The following is a 19,603-nucleotide window of genomic DNA, read 5'->3' on the forward strand; positions in this document are numbered from 1 at the left end:
GCAGGTTCAACCAATAAAAAATCCCGGACACACCCCCATCGTGCTGCGGAAGGTCGAATTGTATGAGGCAGTAGCCGCCATGTTGAGTATTGGCAGAACATAATATCATGTTATAACAATATATCAGAGATCCTTCATTGTTTCCACATGTTTCACCTATAGGTAGTGCCTATAGGTGTATGTACCCTGCCTCCTTACGTCACAAGATCGGGTGACACTCCGGGGTCACTTGTTTCTGCAGCTGTAGGGTCCCTGTAGGGTAAATTTAAATGGCAGGTTCTCCTTAACCCCTTTCCAACATGCGCCATACTATTACAGCGCACGAAAGGAACGGGTGTATGGAGTGGGCTCATGGGCTGAGCCCTCTCCGTTCAGGTTGGGTGTTTGCTCCATATTACAGCAAACACCCACCGCTTACACACATGGTCTGTGCTGGCACCAATTACGGGTGTTAAAGGAAATCTACCATTTGTTTTCATGCATTGTGAACCACACATACCTTGAGAATGCTGTAGCTACACTGATGCAGAAACATATCTTGTTTAATCCCTGATCTGAGTGGTTTTACTCAAAAAACAATTATACAATTCAGGACTGTGGGAAAGCTGGGTTGCATGCTGGCCGCAGTTGCATAACACATTACACTGAGCTTCCTGAACTGTCCAGACAGGACTAATCAACCTGAGCTGGATGACTCGTATACAGAAGTCGGGGGATGGTACAGCGATTGATTACTTCTGCCTGTCAGGGACAACACAGTGATTACATCATTCTCTGGAGCAGTGCATAATAACGGTAAGGGGAGAAGCGCGGAGCAGCCACAGGAGTGACAGAGCCTCATTATCATCATTTTATAGTTATTTTTTCAGCAAAACCACTCAGATCATGGATTAAACAAGATATGTTTCTGCATTAGCATAGATACTGCATTCTTAAGGTATGTTTGGTTAACAATGCATGAAATCAAATGGTAGGTTTCCTTTAACCCCTTAAGGACACAGCCATTTTACAGCTTAAAGGAAACCTACCACTTTAAAATGACATTTATAAGCCAAAACTACCTTGCTACATCTCTGGGTGAGCTGATGCCGGAGCATATCTTCACTATTTGCATAAAGCGCCGTAGTCCGTGTAAAACATTTATTGCTTTGTATTCAAACCCCCCCTTCGGCGCACCACTATATAGCCAGACGCACCATGCGCGCGACCGTGTGGCGCCTTATTACGAGGTGCCGGAGAGCCGGTGACGTCACCGAGCTCCCGGGAAAACTTGCGCCTGCGCAACTTCGCGTGTGAAGCCGGACGCAATAAAAATTTGAGGTTGCGCAGGCGCGAGTGTGCCCGGGAGCACAGTGACATCGCTGGCTTTCCGCCACCTCGTATTAAAGTGCATGCACGGTCACGCGCATGGTGATAAAACCCTGCAATACATCAGTATTGCAGAGTATTATCATGAACAAGCAATCATATGATTAATTGTTCATGTCTCATGGTGGAAATAGTAAAAAAGTTAAAAATAAAAAGTTTTTCAATAAAAAATAAAGTAATAAATCAATAAAAATGTCCATAAGCCCCATAACATCTAAAGAGAAATATAACGCTAAATATATATATAGTATCACCGCGTCCGTAACAATCTGTAGAACAAAATTAAATAATTATTGAACCCGTACGATGAACGCTGTACATATAAAATTGCATAAAAAGTGATCAAAAGGTTGAGAAAAAAATTACACTTTACACTGAATTATTAAAAGTTATTGGCCTCAAAATACTGTATGGTGAAATGAAGAAAACATTTTTTGAACACAAGGTTTTAAGTTTTTGAAATCTGTTAAAACACCTATAATAAAACCTATATAAATTTGGTATCCCTGTGATCGTACCGATCCATAGTACCGATTTCATTGGAGTGCACAATGAAAGGCTTAAAAACAGAGCCCACAAGAAAATAGTGACAATGTTTTTTTTAGTCAATTTCAACGTATTTAGTTTTTTTTCTCGCTTCCCATTACATGCCATGCAATATTAAATACTGATACTACGAAGCTTAATTTGTAACGCTGAAAACAAGCCCTCATACTGCTCTGTAAATGGAAAAATAAAAAAGTTATAGATTTTTGAAGATGTGGAGCAAAAAACAAACACACAAAAACAAAAAAGGGCCTGGTCGTTTAATCATCACTTTTATTTTGGTATTTATTAAAAAAGCCTATGCTCTAAAGAACCGTTAATTAAAAATATACAGCATAATCATCAAAATAGTGGCCATTTTTTGCATTATGAACATAATGGCAGCAGGTCTGTCAAATAGAAGCTAGTTCTAGTGGACCTTAAAGGGGTTTTCCCGCAAAAGAAAAATTCTCAAATCTCAATCCCCTAGTGATATTTACACAGTAAAGATAATTTTAACCCCTTACTTTAGAATTTTACTCGGTGTTATTGCTGTTTTAGCTCCTATCACTCCCTAGGCTGTTCAGTGCAAAATCCCAGGGTGTGGCAAATAATGAAATAAAAAATGATCAAAATGTCGCACAGACCTCAAAATGGTAGCAATGAAAACGTCGCCTAATTTCGCAAAAAATGACCCCTCACAGATCTCCGTGCGCCAAAGTATGAAAAAGTTATTAGCGTGAGAAGATGGCAAAATTTTTTTTCTTTTTTGTACACATTCTTTAATTTTTGAAAATGTATTAAAACACAATAAAACCTATATAAATTTGGTATCGCCGCGATCGCACCGAACCAAAGAATAAAGCTGAGGTTTTATTTTGAGTGCACATTCAAAGTCAAAAAAACTGAGCCCACAAGAACGTGATGCACGTGCGGGTTTTTTTCAGTTTTTCCACATTTGGAATTTTTTTCCAGCTTCGCAGTACATGGCATGCTACAATAAATAACATTACGGGAAAGTAAAATTTGTTACGCACAAAATAAGCCCTCACACAGGTCTGTACATGTAAAAATGAAAAAGTTATGGATTTTTGAAGTTGGAAAGCGAGAAATGAGCGGAAAAACCCTGCGTCCTTAAGGGGTTAAGAATGTTGGTAGCCACTAGAGCAGTGGTGGTGAACCTATGGCACGGGTGCCATAGGTGGCACTCAGAGCACTCTCTATGGGCACCCGTGCCTATGGGGCACCGCTTGTTCACAATGTATTCTGTGCAACAAAATGTGTTCAGTGGCACAAAATTAATTTTGTGATCACAGAATTCATACTATGGACACAGAATTCAATGTTGTCATCACAAAATCTGTTTTGCGCTTACAAAAGTAATATTTATCGACCCAAATTGCCTTTTGTCATTACAAAAATCATTTTTGGGTGCATAAAATCAATTAGACTTTCACAGAATGCACACGCAGTTTATTTTGTGTGAACAGAATGTATTTTGTGTCACAAAATATAATTGTTTGACTACAAAATGCCATTTTGTTGCACAAAATACGATTTTGTGTCACACACAATATTATTTTGTCACACAGAATTCATTTTGTCTCACAAAATGCATTCTGTCACACAGAATTTATTCTGTCGCACAAAATGCATCTTGTCATACAAAATTCACAAAATGTATTCTGTAACACAGAATTTTGTAAATTTTGTATGACAAAATTCATTTTGTGTGACAGAATTTATTCTGTGTTACAGAATACATTTTGTGGATTTTGGATGACAAAAGGCATTTTATGAGACAAAATTAAATCCACAAACCTAGACTTGGACCCCTGTCAGCAGAGATGGAGAAGTATTGGGGCATAATTCTTCTTATGGGGATAGTAAAGAAGCCATCAATCAGGGACTACTGGGGCACAGACATACTGTACCACACCCCCATGTTCCGCATGGCAATGAGCAGGATGCGCTTTGAAGCCATCAATAAGTTTATGCACTACATCTACAATGCACAGTGCCCACCCAGAGATTACCCCAGTTATGATTGTTTATTTAAGGTTAGGCCCATATTAGATCATTTTAGTGCAAAGTTTGCCCAGGCATATACCCCCGCCAAACATGTCAGCATAGAAGAGTTCCTGGTACAATTCAAAGGGAGATTTCAAATCCGCCAGTACCTGCCCAATAAGAGGGCAAGGTATAGCGTGAAGATGTATTAGCTGTGCGAAAATACATTATTGTACTTTACCTACAGGTTCAGGGTATATGAAGGGAAGGGGCCACTATCGTGCCCCCATAATGCCCCCCCCCCTTCCTGGGCGTTACAGGGATCATAGTGTGGGAATTGGTGCACCCACTGCTGGACCAGGGCTACCACCTCTTCCTGGACAATTTCTACACCATCTCTACCCAGATCAAGTGCCTCACTTCCAGAAATACTGCGGCATGCGGCACTGTACGTAGAAATCAGAGAGGTCTCCCTAAGTCGCTGCTTGCCAAAAACTTAAAACGCACGAAAGCAGGGCACTATGCAGCGACTCTGTACAGGAGAGCCAGGCACTATGCAGCGACTCTGTACAGGAGAGCCGGGCACTATGCAGCGACTGTGTACAGGAGAGCCGGGCACTATGCAGCGACTGTGTACAGGAGAGCCGGGCACTATGCAGCGACTCTGTACAGGAGAGCCAGGCACTATGCAGCGACTCTGTACAGGAGAGCCGGGCACTATGCAGCGACTCTGTACAGGAGAGCCGGACACTATGCAGCGACTTTGTACAAGAGAGCCTGGCACTATGCAGCGACTCTGTACAGGAGTGCCGGGCACTATGCGGCGACTCTGTACAGGAGAGCCAGGCACTATGCAGCTCTATATTGTGTGTCAAATGCTTTGAAGGGTCTAGTTTCCTAAATGGTGACATCTTTGGGAGTTTTCTATTGTACTGTTACTTCAGGGGATCTTCAAGTAAACTTTGGCACCACAAAAACATTTGCAGCCAAATTGGCTGCCAAAAACCCAGTAGCACTAACTCTGTTCTGGACATTGCTGTTGACATCCAGGTGTCGGGTATTGCCATACTTGGAAGAAGCAGGGAAAAAATTTTGGGATGTATATTTACCTCAAATTCCGTCTTCTTATTCAAAAATTTAAATTTCAAAATTTCCAATCCATTTTTGTTTGCTTCCAGAGAAAGATTTAAAGGGTTGACAGACTTCTCAAATGCTGATTTGAATAGTTTGAGATGTTCGGTTCATTACTTGTGGGGGTGTATAGTACATGAGCCTTTATAGGGCACTTCCAAACTGAATTGGTCACCAAAAATTTAGCATTTTTCAAATCTCTTGAAAATCTGAGAAGTTGCTACTAAAACCTGAAACCTTCTCACATCTGTAAAAAAATGGAAACGTAAAACAAATTATGGAAATAAAAAGATCAATGGCAAAAGGTTTCTACAAAAAAAATTGTGGTTTGACTTTTTGTCTAAAAGGTAGAGCATTTGAAACTTTGAAAATTGTCATTTTTTTAAATTTTTTCTACATTTTTGAATTTTTACCCCCAAAAAAGAAACTGATCACCGAAATGACACAAATAACATTAACTACAATGTCTCACGCGAAAACATTCTCAAAATCACAGGGATTTCTTAAAGTGTTGGAAAGTTATTACCACTGGAAGAGACACTGGTCACATTTTTAAAAAAAGGACTAAGCCTTAATGTACAAACAGGCTGTATCCCTAAGGGGTTAAGTGCACATCTGACCAATCACAATCCTTGTAATATAAACAATGTAATCTCCAGGGCAGTGGTGGCTAACCTATGGCACTCGTGCCAGAGAGGGCACGCAGAGCCCTCTCTGCTGGCACGCGTACCATCTCCCCAGTCTCATCAAAATGGGCCCCGATGCCTGCTGAGACCTGCGCTCCGATTACTGCGCGGCCCTGGTGCACTCCGATGCCTGCCAGGTCCCAGCGCTCTGTTGCCTGCGAGGCCCCGGCGTCCCGCTGCCTGCTCGTTCACGCAGGCCCACCGCCTGCGGAGTCGCGGGGTCCCAGCGTGCCGACATCTGCTTGGCCCCGTCCCGCTGCCTGCGTAGTCGCAGGGTCCCGGCGCCCGATGCCTGCTCCTGTGCTCCGGCGGTGACGTCACCGCATCCTCGCCGAACACTCGAGATGGCGCGTTTCCGCAGCTGCTGCACTTGGTGAGGCCCTCTTTGTGTGTCTGTCTATACTAGGTTGGGGGGTGAGGCCCTATTTCTATATTGGTGTGGGGGGTGAGGCCCTGTCTCTATCCTGGGATGGGGGATGAGGCCCTGTTTCTATACTGAGGTGGGGGGGCCCTGTCTCTATAGTGAGGTGGGGGGCCCTGTCTCTATAGTGGGGGGGGGGGTGAGGCCCTGTCTCTATACTGGCTACTGGAGGGACTGGGTATTACTCCTAAAATCACAATGCTGAAGCATTTCTATTGTGTTGTGTATCTTATTTTCGGAGAAAATAAAACTTTTACTTAAAGAGCGATCAGAACTGTGCCCCCACATATATCATATATACCCCTCACACCACAACTGACCACACTGTGCCCCCACATATATCATATATACCCCTCACATCACAACTGACCACACTGTGCTCCCACATATCATATATACTCCTCACACCACAACTGACCACACTGTGCCCCCACATATATCATATATACCCCTCACACCACAACTGACCACACTGTGCCCCCACATATATCATATATACCCCTCACACAACTGATCACACTGTGCCCCCACATATATCATATATAACACCCACACCACAACTAACCACACTGTACCCCCACATATATCATATATACCTCTCACACCACAACTGACCACACTGTGCCCTCCACATATATCATATGTACCCCTCACACCACAACTGAGCACACTGTGCCCCCACATATATATACCCCTCACACCACAACTGACTACACTGTGCCCCACATATATCATATATACCCCTCACACCACAACTGACCACACTGTGCCCCCACATATATAATATATACCCCTCACACCACAACTGTCCACACTGTGCCCCCACATTTATCATATATACCCCTCACACCACAACTGACCACACTGTGCCCCCAGATATATCATATATACCCCTCACATCACAACTGACCACACTGTACCCCCACATATATCATACATACCCTTCACACCACAACTGATCACACTGTACCCCCACATATATCATATATACTCCTCACACCACAACTGACCACACTGTGCCCCCACATATATCATATATACCCCTCACACCACAACTGACCACACTGTGACCCCAGATATATCATATATACCCCTCACACCACAACTGACCACACTGTACCCCTACATATATCATATATACCCCTCACACCACAACTGACCACACTGTACATAATCCATTATGCAGGTTCCCCCCATAGTACTTCATTAGCTAGGCCTTCCCCTTATGAATTGATTGGGCACAGGGGTTAATACAAACACAGTGATGTCACAGTGGGTTAATACACACATACGCACACAGTGATAGCACAGGGAATTAATACACACACAGTGATGTCTTAGCACAGGGGGTTAATACACAACAAGAATTTTCCACCAGACGTCTTCTGCTCCTGGCAGCACATACCCCACACTGTGCAACTAAAAATATCACAGTTACTAACAGTATGTCACCTGGATAACAGAAATATGCCCCCCCCCCCAAATATACCCCATAATAAAACCTCTGTGTCCCCTGCATATATTACTATACTACAGACCCTGAGTAATACTGTACCCCTAATTATATATGTCATCCCCCAATTGCACAATATATGGTTCCCCCATGACTTCATTTATATATTGCCCCCTTTAATGAATTAATTTACTTATTTATGGCCCTTTCTACTACTGGAGTGCCTCATGAATTTTAGAGGCTGGCCCCTCAAGTTATTATTTAATATACTGCCCCCCCCCCATTTAGTTAAATGATATATACAGGGGCAGGAGCTGGCTATATACAGGGGCAGGAGCTGGCTATATACGTGGGCAGGAGCTGTCTATATACGTGGGCAGGAGCTGGCTATATACAAGGGCAGGAGCTGGCTATATACGTGGGCAGGGGTAGGCTATATCATGGGCAGGTGCTGGGTATATTTGGGGGCTGGCTGTCTATATAGGGGCAAGAGGAAGGCTATATACAGACGCAGGAGGAGAGCTATATAAGGGGCAGGTGTTGGCGACATAAGGGTTGGCTTATACTTGAGTATATAAGGTACTGAGATGCGTGAGGAGTTATTTTTGTCGGGATGAGCCGACGTTTTCATTGCTACTATTTTGAGGACTGTGAGACCTTTTGATCAATTTTTATTACATTTTTAATGTTATGTAAAATGGTGTAAATGTGGTTTCGGACATTTGGGCGCTATTTTCTGTTATGTGGTTCAACACCAGCAATAACCGTTTTTATATTTTGATAGATCAGATATTTTGAGATGCGGCGATACCTAACGTGTTTGTGATTTTTACTGTTTAATAAATTAGTATCAGTTCTAGGGAAGGGGGGGGGTGATTTATTTTTTTTACTATTTTTTTTAGAGTACTTTAACCCTAGATGGTCTGATCGTTCCTACCATATATTGCAATACTACTGTATTGCAGTATATGGCATTTTTACACAGTATTCATTACTGTTACATTGTAACGAAACTGCAGATGCCATGAAGTCTTGGGTCTGACAAAGACCCAAGGCTGTCATGGCAACCAATCGCTGCCCCCCATGACATCCCAGGGAGTGAGTAACGATCAGAACAAAGATGGCGGCGCCAATGTGCCACCGTCCTTTAAATGTTGGCGGCAGCATCAGAAGGGTTAATACCCGCGGTCGGCGCTAGCACAAATCGCGGGTATCAGTGGTGGGCGTTTGCTGCAATATGCAGCAAACCCCACCTGTGTATTAAGAGGACTCAACTTGTGAGCCTTCTTCATACAGGCCCCGCACCTCTGCTCCGTACATGTAAGCCTCAGAGCTTTTCTGCCCCCCCCCCCACAATTAACTATTTAATATGCTGCCCCTCACAATTAACTATTTAATATGCTGTCCCCCATAATTAACTATTTAATATGCTGCCCCCACCATTAACTATGCTGACCCCCACAATTAACTATTTAATATGCTGCCCCCCACAATTAACTATTTATTATGCTGACCCCCTTAATTAACTATTTAGTATGCTGTCCCCATAATTAACTATTTAATATTCTGCCCCCCCACAATTAACTATTTAATATGCTGTCCCCCATAATTAACTATTTAATATGCTGCCCCCACCATTAACTATTTAATATGCTGTCCCCCATAATTAACTATTTAATATGCTGCCCCCACCATTAACTATTTAATATGCTGCCCCCCACAAGTAACTATTTAATAAGCTGTCCCCCATAATTAATTATTTAATATTCTGCCCCCACCATTAACTATTTAATATGCTGACCCCCACAATTAACTAATATGCTGCCCCCCACAATTAACTATTTAATATGCTGCCCCCCACAATTAACTATTTATTATGCTGACCCCCATAATTAACTATTTAGTATGCTGTCCCCCATAATTAACTATTTAATATTCTGCCCCCCCGCGACAAGTTCCTTCTTGCCTAGTTCCTGCAGCGATGTGCGACGGGGTTGTCTTCTGGCCACATTGCTCCAGTAATAGTGCTCGAGCGGCCAGAAACGGCCGCATCGAGCACTATACAGTGACGGGCAGGAGCCTCCGGTCTGGATGGACGGAGGCCCCTGCCCGTCTACCGAGGCAAGTGTCGGGGCCCGCCGGGGCCCCAGCAGGAGCATGAACACGCTATTGGAGCGCCAGGCCGGGGGCCCCCAACCAATAAATCCGGATCCGGGGGCCCGACGCTAGTGCTCCAATAGCGACAATGATGATCCTGCTTTGAGTATGAGTACAGGCAGTCCCCGGGTTACGTACAAGATAGGTTCTGTAGGTTTGTTCTTAAGTTGAATTTGTATGTAAGTCGGAATTTTATATTTTATCATTGTAGCTCCAGACAAATTTTTTTTTTTTTGCCCAAGTGACTATTGGAGTTAAAAAATTTTTGATGTAATTGGACCAAGGATTATCAATAAAGCTTCATTACAGATACCTTACAGCTGGACATTGCAGTCTGGGACTATAGTAAAGCCTCCAGAGAGCATCACCAGAGGTCACAGTGGGCAGAGGGGTCCGTCTGTAACTATGAGTCATCTGTAAGTTGGGTGTCCTTAAGTAGGGGACCGCCTGTATAGTAAAGTAGCTGTGTAGTAAGTGGTGCTAGACAAGTAGATGTTGCTGTTTATTTGTGAGTAGTATTGTAGTAGATTAGTGAATAGTGAGTAGTATTGTAGTAGATTAGTGAATAGTGAGTAGTGATCTGGTCATGGACAAGTGAACTGAAGTGAGTTGTAGTTTTGTATTAGATTAGGGAGTAGTAGTGGTGTGGTACATCAGTGAGTAGTAGTGGCGTTGAAGACTGGTGAGTGATGATACTTTAGAAGAGGAGTCAGCAGGAGCTGAACTGGAAAGGTAGAGCTCTACAACGAATGTAAGGTATTGTAGTAGGTTAGTGAGTAGTATTGGTGTAGTAGATGAGTGACTAGTAGTATTGTAGTAGTTGTATATTAATGAATAGCAGTGTTGTAGTAGAATAGTGAGTAGTAGTTTTGTATTAGATAGTAGTATTGTAGATTATTAGAGAGTAGTGTTCCCTGAGTTATAGCTCTTATACAGATGCCGAATTTGCAACTGGGCAGTGCAGTGGCTCAGTGGTAAGCACTTCTGCCTTGCAGTGCTGGGATCATTGATGCAAGTCCCACCCAGGTCAACATCTGCAAAGAGTTTGTATGTTCTCTCCATGTTTGTGTGGGTTTCCTCCAGGTTCTCCGGTTTCCTCCCACACTCCAGGCACACTCCAGCGCCTCATAATCTGTGTGCAGTATATAAATAAAGAATTATTATTTAAGTACAAAAAAGTCACTAATCCATACCTGCTCTTGGCAGGTGTAGGGAATAGCTTAAAGGTATTTATTCTACTTTTTGGGAACTGTTGTGCAACACATGAGGGGAGGTTGCTCCTGGTAGTATATATGATATATGAGTATGGCATTATGTGCATATGTCTGTGTAGCTAATGTGTAGTATCAAGTGTGATGTGCAAGACGGGGGTGACAGAGCGAGTTTCGCTATATGGGGGGGCTCGATCCAAAGTTCACATTGGGGTTCACTGAGGTCTTGTTACTCCACTATTGCCCACATACTATGATGATCCTCTAATGCCCTCCATGTGCCTATAATGTTCTTCTCATAAAATAATAGTAGTAAAAGACAAATCCCTGTAGCAGGCGCTATGGACATCAGTGAGTGATAGACTGGTGAGAGGATCTTAGTTTAGTAACTTTTCCTTTGTTAGGGCACCATCTTTATTACTCCATGTAATCCCTCATGTCCTATAAGTAATCTACACACACAGCAAATTACTCTCATGTAATGAGATATAAAACCTGATATCACAACATACTATAAATCTGTATACTCCGCGCTCTCCTGACATGTCTCTATGAAGTCTCGGTAATTTACTTCTCCAGTCTGGCCTGGGGCTGAGGATAAGGAGCAGATACCGTGATGAATGTGTGACGGGTCTACAGCCGGAAAGACTGGTTCTGACTTCCATGATACGTGTAATACAAAGAGCTCCGGAATATATCTCCATAATGTACTTGTCCCAAAATCCAAGTCTAGAGGAGAAGGTCCATGTCTGTCCAAAAAGTCTTGTACGATATTATAGATTTATATGTAAGGTGGTTGTGAGTTTTCACACTATAGTTCCAGAACCCATGGCCCAACACCTCTACATCTACGGTTATGGATAAAGATGGAGAGAGACCACAATAACAGAACTGAAATTCTTCTTCATAGTCCCAGATAAATCTAAGAGATGCTGTAAATTAAGGCCTCATGCACATGACCATGATCACCCTCACACACGACGGGTCAATAGGAAATGACTGACCGCACCGTGAATGTGCACAATGGAAGGCTACGGGGCGGTGAGTGAATCACAGTTGTGTGTTTGTGTCCATCAGGCCTTGATATTGTATATTGTGACCTTTGTTTAGGATATTTCACTCCCACTACTGATACCAATCCCCTGTCTATACCCCTTCAGGCCAGTATTTATGACTGCCGTCCCATCACTTCTATAGAGCTGCCAAAGATTGTGGCCCTGGCAGCCCCATTGAAGTAAATAACACCCCAGGGGTGGCCCACCAACTTATATGTATCCACTAAGCGGTGGAATATGGATGGGGTATGTGGTGGAACAAGCCCTTTCAGGTCTATTTTTACAAATTAGAAAGTAAAAACACAAAAACACTTCATATAATCTGCACATTTATTGGCAGTGACATATAAATCTAAGGACTCTTTGTGCCAACATCTGGAGATCAGGAAATGGCAAGTGATGCCCATAGCTGGTATCATGGTGTCACCCTAGAGTACAAAGGTTTGTGTAGATAGATGTTCAAGTCTGTCATATCTTCAGAACATCGTTCATGATCTCCATTGTCATAGACGTCCATCTCTGACACCAGGGGCGGAGGACACGTCTATTGGCCTAATGAAAGAACAAAGATATATCACTACATACATTCCTCATCAAGTGGCTGCTACATGTCTACAAGACTGGACCCATCCTGGAATGATCCATATCTAAATGTCCGTAGCAGTGATGATACCACATCGGCCTAGATTGTAATATCTTATGGACATTGTTCACTGGTAGAGATGTGATACATCTATGTGGCAGAGTATAGTCAGGACTTACAGGTTCGGTAGGTTACAGGTCGTCTTGGTTTAAATTCAAGAAGAACCTTCGTGAATGAAAGCTGCAAAAAAAAATCTCTGGATTATCTTCATTGTAAAGTCTCACATTAGGTCATATAATCCAACGCAAAAGCCAAAAATCAGTCAGTGTATGTTGTAAATATATTTTTTGAGCTCCCATAATGCACTTTTCCAAACTAAGAGGAAAACAGCAGTAGCATCAACTTAGCTCTAGACATGTAATAGTAAAATAGTGTGTGATATCGGGACAAGAAAAGTAAATTAAATAATTTGCAAAGTCAGTGGACAAGTTCTGAAGACTCCGATCTGCAGAATCTCAGATCTCCTTGATGTTGTCCTTGTCACAATGTACTGATGTGCGTTCCACCTACCTCAGAACTCATCCTTATCGACCTGGGTGGAAGCGTCAACCATAAAGGAATGGTCCACGGGTTTCACATGGATCAAGGTGACTTTCGGCCCATGTGACATTAGGCTGAGCTCTTCCTCTGTGACTTGGCACCCAAAGTCCTTTGTGCTGGGTCTGCTGAGAGCTGGCGTGAAAGGAGTCACATTCACTGATTCCCGGCTCTACAGAGGAAACATAAGAGAAAGCTGATGATGATGTGTGTATCACGAGTCCAGTCACTTGTGAATGAGATCCTGAGATACACGACATGTATCACCAGGCTGAGATACATGTCCTAGACTGAGATCTCCTCACCATGCAGAAGAGGCTCCTCAGTCTTTGTCGCCATCTTGATCCACATGCTCTTCTTTTCTCACCAGAGGTTTCTGGTTCATCCTGTTGAGAATTTGGATGCGCAGAAATTTAGAGTGATAGAAAGCAAATGAATCCTCCATTCAACTAGAAACATGGCTCCAGATTTACTATGGAAAAGCACCAAAAATTGTACACACAGCGGACACCACACACTAAATTTGTAAATCATGTACTTGATAACAAGCTCTAGTTTATCTTGCGTCTATTAGAGAATATTAGTAAATCTGCCCCATTGTCTATAAGTCGTGTGTGGATCATAGAGGAGAAGAGACATTACCGTGATGATGCAGTGATCGCTAATCTTGTCCCAGTCTAGCGGCGTTTTTCCTGTACTACTCTCAGGAGGCTGATCCAGTGGTAGGAAACTCTCCTGTCAATACATATTAATTGTCAAATTCGAATCATTTTCCCTCAATTCATCATCACCTCCATCATCATCATCAATAGCATCAGCAGCAGTTATGGGACATGGTGAGTCCATGACTATATAGCAGTGATGGCGAACCTTTTAGAGACCGAGTGCCCAAACTCCAAACCAAAGTCCATGTAATCATCGCAAAGTGCCAACACGTCTATTTAGCCTAAAATCACACCATACCACTCTATAAGGGACATATAATACTGCTACATGATGACCATTACCAGTACAACAAGATAAATACCACCATACTGATAATAACCAGACCACTAAAGAAAGACCAACATCACCAATTATATCACAAAGCAGGAGAAAATACAGCGGGGATCACTACCCCCATCCAGTGAGGAGCACTACCCCCATCCAGTGAGGAACACTACCCCCACCCAGTGAGGAACACTACCCCCATCCAGTGAGGAACACTACCCCCATCCAGTGAGGAACACTACCCCCATCCAGTGAGGAACACTACCCCCATCCAGTGAGGAACACTACCCCCACCCAGTGAGGAACACTACCCCCACCCAGTGAGGGACACTACCCCCACCCAGTGAGGGTCACTACCCCCACCCAGTGAGGGTCACTACCCCCACCCAGTGAGGGACACTACCCCCACCCAGTGAGGGACACTACCCCCACCCAGTGAGGATCACTACCCCCCTCCAGTGAGGATCACTACCCCCACCCAGTGAGGATCACTACCCCCACCCAGTGAGGATCACTACCCCCACCCAGTGAGGATCACTACCCCCACCCAGTGAGGAACACTACCCCCACCCAGTGAGGAACACTACCCCCACCCAGTGAGGAACACTACCCCCATCCACTGAGGAACACTACCCCCATCCAGTGAGGAACACTACCCCATCCAGTGAGTAACACTACCCCCATCCAGTGAGGATCACTACCCCCATCCAGTGAGGAACACTACCCCCACCCAGTGAGGAACACTACCCCCATCCACTGAGGAACACTACCCCCATCCACTGAGGAACACTACCCCCATCCAGTGAGGAACACTACCCCCATCCACTGAGGAACACTACCCCCATCCAGTGAGGATCACTACCCCCATCCACTGAGGATCACTACCCCCATCAACTGAGGATCACTATCCCCATCAACTGAGGATCACTACCCCCATCCACTGAGGATCACTACCCCCATCCACTGAGGATCACTACCCCCATCCACTGAGGATCACTACCCCCATCCAGTGGCAATATGAAGGATTTTTGAATTCGGGAAGGGGTGTGTAGGGTAAAGTGTATGTTGTAGGGTGGAGGGTGGGAGCACTGAACATCAAATCTACATGCAATCAGGCAGGTGAATTTACCATCACATCACCACATGACACATGTCTGTGGCCACACACATACATATATACATATATATACTGTCCTTGGTCTGGAGCTCTGGGCACCTGTGCCATGCTGTCAGTGAGGGCAGTGTAGTGCACCCCGGGGTCACTGGCAGCATGGCACAGTGACAGGAGATCTGAGCCAAGGGCAGTATATATGTGGCCACATCTGGTCATACAGGGCAGTTTGGGACACTAAACAATAAGCACCTATAGTTGTTCAGTGTCCCATAGCTGCCTGACTGCTGCCTGTGTAATACACACAGAGCAGCTCCTGCCCTCCTGCTGCCCTCCTCTGTACTCACTGTGCGCTGATGCTGTAAGCTCTGGCAGTTATCTCTCACTCTCCTCCTGTTCCCGGGCTGAAGGGGGAGGGAGTGGAGGGGTGGGAACTGACCTGCTGCTGTGTCTCTAGGCAGCACTAATGAGCACAGAGCAGGTCAGACGCAGCCTTCAGTGAAAGAGATCACTGGAGCTCTCGGTGATTGTCAGCTTTTCCTGCCTGCCGGGAGTTCTAATGATTTATATATAGACAGCAGGGGAGATGGTCTGCGTGTCCACAGAGAGGGCTCGGCGTGCCCTCTCTGGCACGCGTGCCATAGGTTCGCCACCACTGCTATATAGTAATGGCCTCCTTACCGATCTAACAATCCAGCAGGGCTCAGGTGACTCCGGCATCAGGTCTCCTGGTCCATCATCTGTAGCAGCAGCCAAATTATAGGAGGCAGGAGAAGGACCTGGCTGTGGGACATAAAAATAGAAACATTACTTTCAGATCAATGACATCTTATTGATAAGATGTTATGGAGAAGGTGAACCCCAGATAACCCCAATATCACATGTTATGTATAATGTGGTGATGGCTGATGACGTCTCTAGAATTATTTACCCCGTCCTTGTATGATTCAATCCAAGTGCGTTTAGCATCCGGTTCCAGTGCCCTGCGGGACAGAACTTGGACATGGGTGCGTCCAGTAAGATTATCCTATAGGGGAGAGAGAAGAACAGAATTCCGGGAGTAACTCATATATCAGTATATCAACTTCTGATAGCCAAAAATATTTCGGCCTATAGTAAAGACATTTGCATAATAGTGTCCAGGTGGTGACCTTATACCTGCCATATACATCCATAGGTCCAAGTTAGTCTGACATATGCCAAACTATGTCCCATTGTTAAACATAAGGCAGTTATACATAAGCTGTTTGTAGTCAAGTAGTGTAACCCATATTAACCAATCACAGCGCTGCTTTCATTTTATTAGCTGCTTGATATGAATGAAAGCTGAGCTGTGATTGGCTGCTACAGTTATATTACATGGCTATATAGATAGATATCACCAAGAGACTCTATGTATAGTAAGATCTCAGCTTCACATTCACCAGCTCTGACAAGGAGAGACAGCCACGAACATGGGAAAAAAATGAAGTAAAAAAATGTGCTAAATTTTGATAACTGAATTTTTGATTTGTTACAAAAATTGGCCCAATTTTACTATAAAATAAATTCTTCTGATCCTTTTTTTTTTTAAGACCCGTCCACTTGTCTAGTTGCTGTTCAGATTTGACATGTGATGAGAGGAGTTGCAGTTTTTGATGCTAATTTGTGACACATGAGATTTTAGGACTTTTTGGTTCAATTCATAGAAAAACTGAATTAATTAGTGAGATCCTAATATTAAATCTGCCATCAAATTCCATCCTGATAAATCAGGATCAATTACTCATACACATATGTGTTATCCATGGCCTCCTTCCTTCTAAAATCAACCTTTATAATTCTGCTGATGAGCCAGAAGCGATCTGGGGGGGTATTACCAGTGTCCCTCTGTGCTGTAACTTCACAGACCGTTACCCAGTCTCCTCCCCAGGAGGGAAGTGCTGGGGAAGACAGTGTAATAGTCTGTGAGGCTGCAGCACAGAGAGTCTCTGGTAAGAACCCTAAGAGTTCTATAGGCTCATTGGTCTAATTTTAAAAGTTGAATTTAGAAGGAAGGAGACCATGGATAACAAAATATAAGAAGATTGCCACAGTCACAGGCTCTAGTTTATCTTGCACTTTCTTTTAGAGAATATTAGTAAATCTGCCCCATTGTCTATAAGTCGTGTGTGGATCATAGAGGAGAAGAGACATTACCGTGATGATGCAGTCCAAGTCTAGCGGCGTTTTTCCTGTACTATACTCAGGAGCCGGATCCAGTGGAAGGAAATTCTCCTGTCAATACATATTAATTGTCAAATTCGAATAATTTTCCCTCAATTCATCATCATCATGACCTCCATCATCATCATCAATAACATCAGCAGCAGTTATGGGACATGGTGAGTCCATGACTATATAGTAATGGCCTCCTTACCGATCTAACAATCCAGCAGGGCTCAGGTGACTCCGGCATCAGGTCTCCTGGTCCATCCTGTGCAGCAGCAGCCAGATTATAGAAGGCTGGAGAAGGACCTAGCTGTGGGACATAAAAATAGAAACATTACTTTCAGATCAATGACATCTTATTGAGGAGGTGAACCCCAGATAACCCCAATATCACGTTATGTATAATGTGGTGATGGCTGATGGCGTCTCTAGAATTATTTACCCCATCGTTGTATGATTTAATCCAAGTGCGCTTAGCCTCCGGCTCCAGTGCCCTGCGGGACAGAACTTGGACACGGGTGCGCCCAGTAAGTTTATCCTATAGGGGAGAGAGAAGAACAGAATTTCGGGTTCAGTGAAATTATTTGTGGTTCCACATGATGGAGACGTCTCTAGAAGGAATCATGCAAAGTAACCATAGACCTTCAGGAGCGGAGATGGTGGAGACCACTAGTGGAGTATAGGAGGACATTGGTGGAAAGAGACATTGATATAACCAGAAATGAGTAAAGATGTAGTAGACGGCTCTAGAACATCTTCAATATCACATAGTCTATCTCTCAGAGCATTATGGGTAATACCAGGCCGTATACAGCAGTGATAGTGATGACATCACGCTAGAACCTGGGTAAATGGAGAAAGATTCTATTGCTATGGTAACCAGTACACACATCCGCCATCTTTTTTAGAGTAAATTATACAATTTTTGCAATTTCTTCACATAAAGTTTATAATTTTAAACTGTTATCAGCAAGAGGAGTGTAAGAATGAGTCTGGGGGTGACATATTATAACTAGTGCACAGTAGATACAGGGTTTAGATCTTCCCCTCACCCTCCCAGACACCTCAATGTCACCCTAATGACAGATCTAGGACCTCAGTATAACCAGGAATGGGTGGAGGGGACATCAGGATCTGGATATGATGTCACCATGTTTTATAATATGTCCTTTAAGGACAGGGGTCAGGGGGGTAAATCTTCTTCCTGCTCCTCTGGACACACAGCGCTATCAATAATGCCCCAAATGTAGAACAGAAACCAAAAAATGAGAGCAGATATTCCTCAGGATCCGTGTCGGACTGTCCCACCAGAGGATCGGAGGATCCTCTGGTGGGCCCAGGCTCCAACCTTATACTGGATTACAAAGATACAGCAGAAGATAACTAAATTTGGAAGCTGGAAGGGTCTTTTTTTGAGTTGAATGTGAAGAGGATCCTCCAGAATAATGTTATCTGGTGGACCTAAGTAGCCCCAGTACGACACCCCCCAGGATTCCCCTTATCTACATTACAATCCGACTGTCTATTTCCTGATGTCTAAATTTCACCACTAACAATAATCCTGATATCCGTCAGCAAATAAAGTCTACTTACAAAAAATCTTTCCATCATTCGTCAGTAACACAGCAACAAAATCTCCTCTTCACTCTTCACTCCTCTACTATACAACCCTCAGAGAATTATAGGTACAGAGTGGGAGTTATATAGCAGTGATGACATCACAGCGGGTATGACATCATGTTTAGAACTCAGTTGAATGGGGAGGATTCTGATTCCATGGCAACCCAGTACAGGGAGCGGCCATCTTGTATATTAAATGATGGAGACATGATAAATGTATATTAAATATGGCAAATTTAACCCTTTTGACTCTCTTCTATTCCGGGAGTTACTCATATATCAGTATATCAACTTCTAATAGGACAGACAAAAATATTTCTGCCTAAACCCAAAGACATTTGTATAATAGTGTCCAGGTGGTGACCTCATACCTGCCATATACATCCATAGGTCCAAATTAGCCCAACATATGCCAAAACTATGTCCCATTGTTATACATAAGGGAGTTATACATGAGATGTTAGTAATAAATTAGTGTTACCCATATTAACCAAT

The 19,603-nt window shown here is 43.6% G+C and overlaps 1 protein-coding gene across 3 annotated transcripts; it reads right to left on the bottom strand.

Moving 5' to 3' along the window:
• Nucleotides 1–12,333: 12,333 nt before the first annotated feature.
• Nucleotides 12,334–19,159, bottom strand: LOC140076687 (uncharacterized). 3 transcript variants are annotated; one of them, XM_072123332.1, is made up of 11 exons: nucleotides 19,082–19,159; nucleotides 17,931–18,026; nucleotides 17,697–17,798; nucleotides 17,477–17,554; nucleotides 16,230–16,325; nucleotides 15,980–16,081; nucleotides 13,840–13,932; nucleotides 13,503–13,583; nucleotides 13,171–13,369; nucleotides 12,780–12,840; nucleotides 12,334–12,569 (listed from the first exon to the last, which is right to left on the bottom strand). In XM_072123332.1, exons 1-9 carry the CDS (start codon nucleotides 19,097–19,099, stop codon nucleotides 13,172–13,174), a joined length of 864 nt encoding a protein of 287 aa, XP_071979433.1. In that variant the 5' UTR covers nucleotides 19,100–19,159; the 3' UTR covers nucleotides 12,334–12,569; nucleotides 12,780–12,840; nucleotide 13,171. The 3 variants fall into 3 exon arrangements, with proteins under 3 accessions (XP_071979433.1, XP_071979434.1, XP_071979435.1); XM_072123333.1 differs by lacking the exon at nucleotides 13,840–13,932; XM_072123334.1 differs by lacking the exon at nucleotides 17,931–18,026 and having other exon boundaries at nucleotides 19,082–19,150.
• Nucleotides 19,160–19,603: the final 444 nt, after the last annotated feature.

The sequence above is a fragment of the Engystomops pustulosus genome, chromosome 9 (genome assembly GCF_040894005.1).
Source record: "Engystomops pustulosus chromosome 9, aEngPut4.maternal, whole genome shotgun sequence".
NCBI lineage: Eukaryota > Metazoa > Chordata > Amphibia > Anura > Leptodactylidae > Engystomops > Engystomops pustulosus.

What these genes read in the sequence shown, in the direction of transcription:
- LOC140076687 (XM_072123332.1), bottom strand. An exon ending in CCTGCTGGATTGTTAGATCG is followed by an intron (nt 13,933 to 15,979) that starts GTAAGGAGGCCA and finishes ATGTATTGACAG; the next exon opens with GAGAGTTTCCTACCACTGGA. An exon ending in TGAGGAGCCTCTTCTGCATG is followed by an intron (nt 13,370 to 13,502) that starts GTGAGGAGATCT and finishes TTTCCTCTGTAG; the next exon opens with AGCCGGGAATCAGTGAATGT.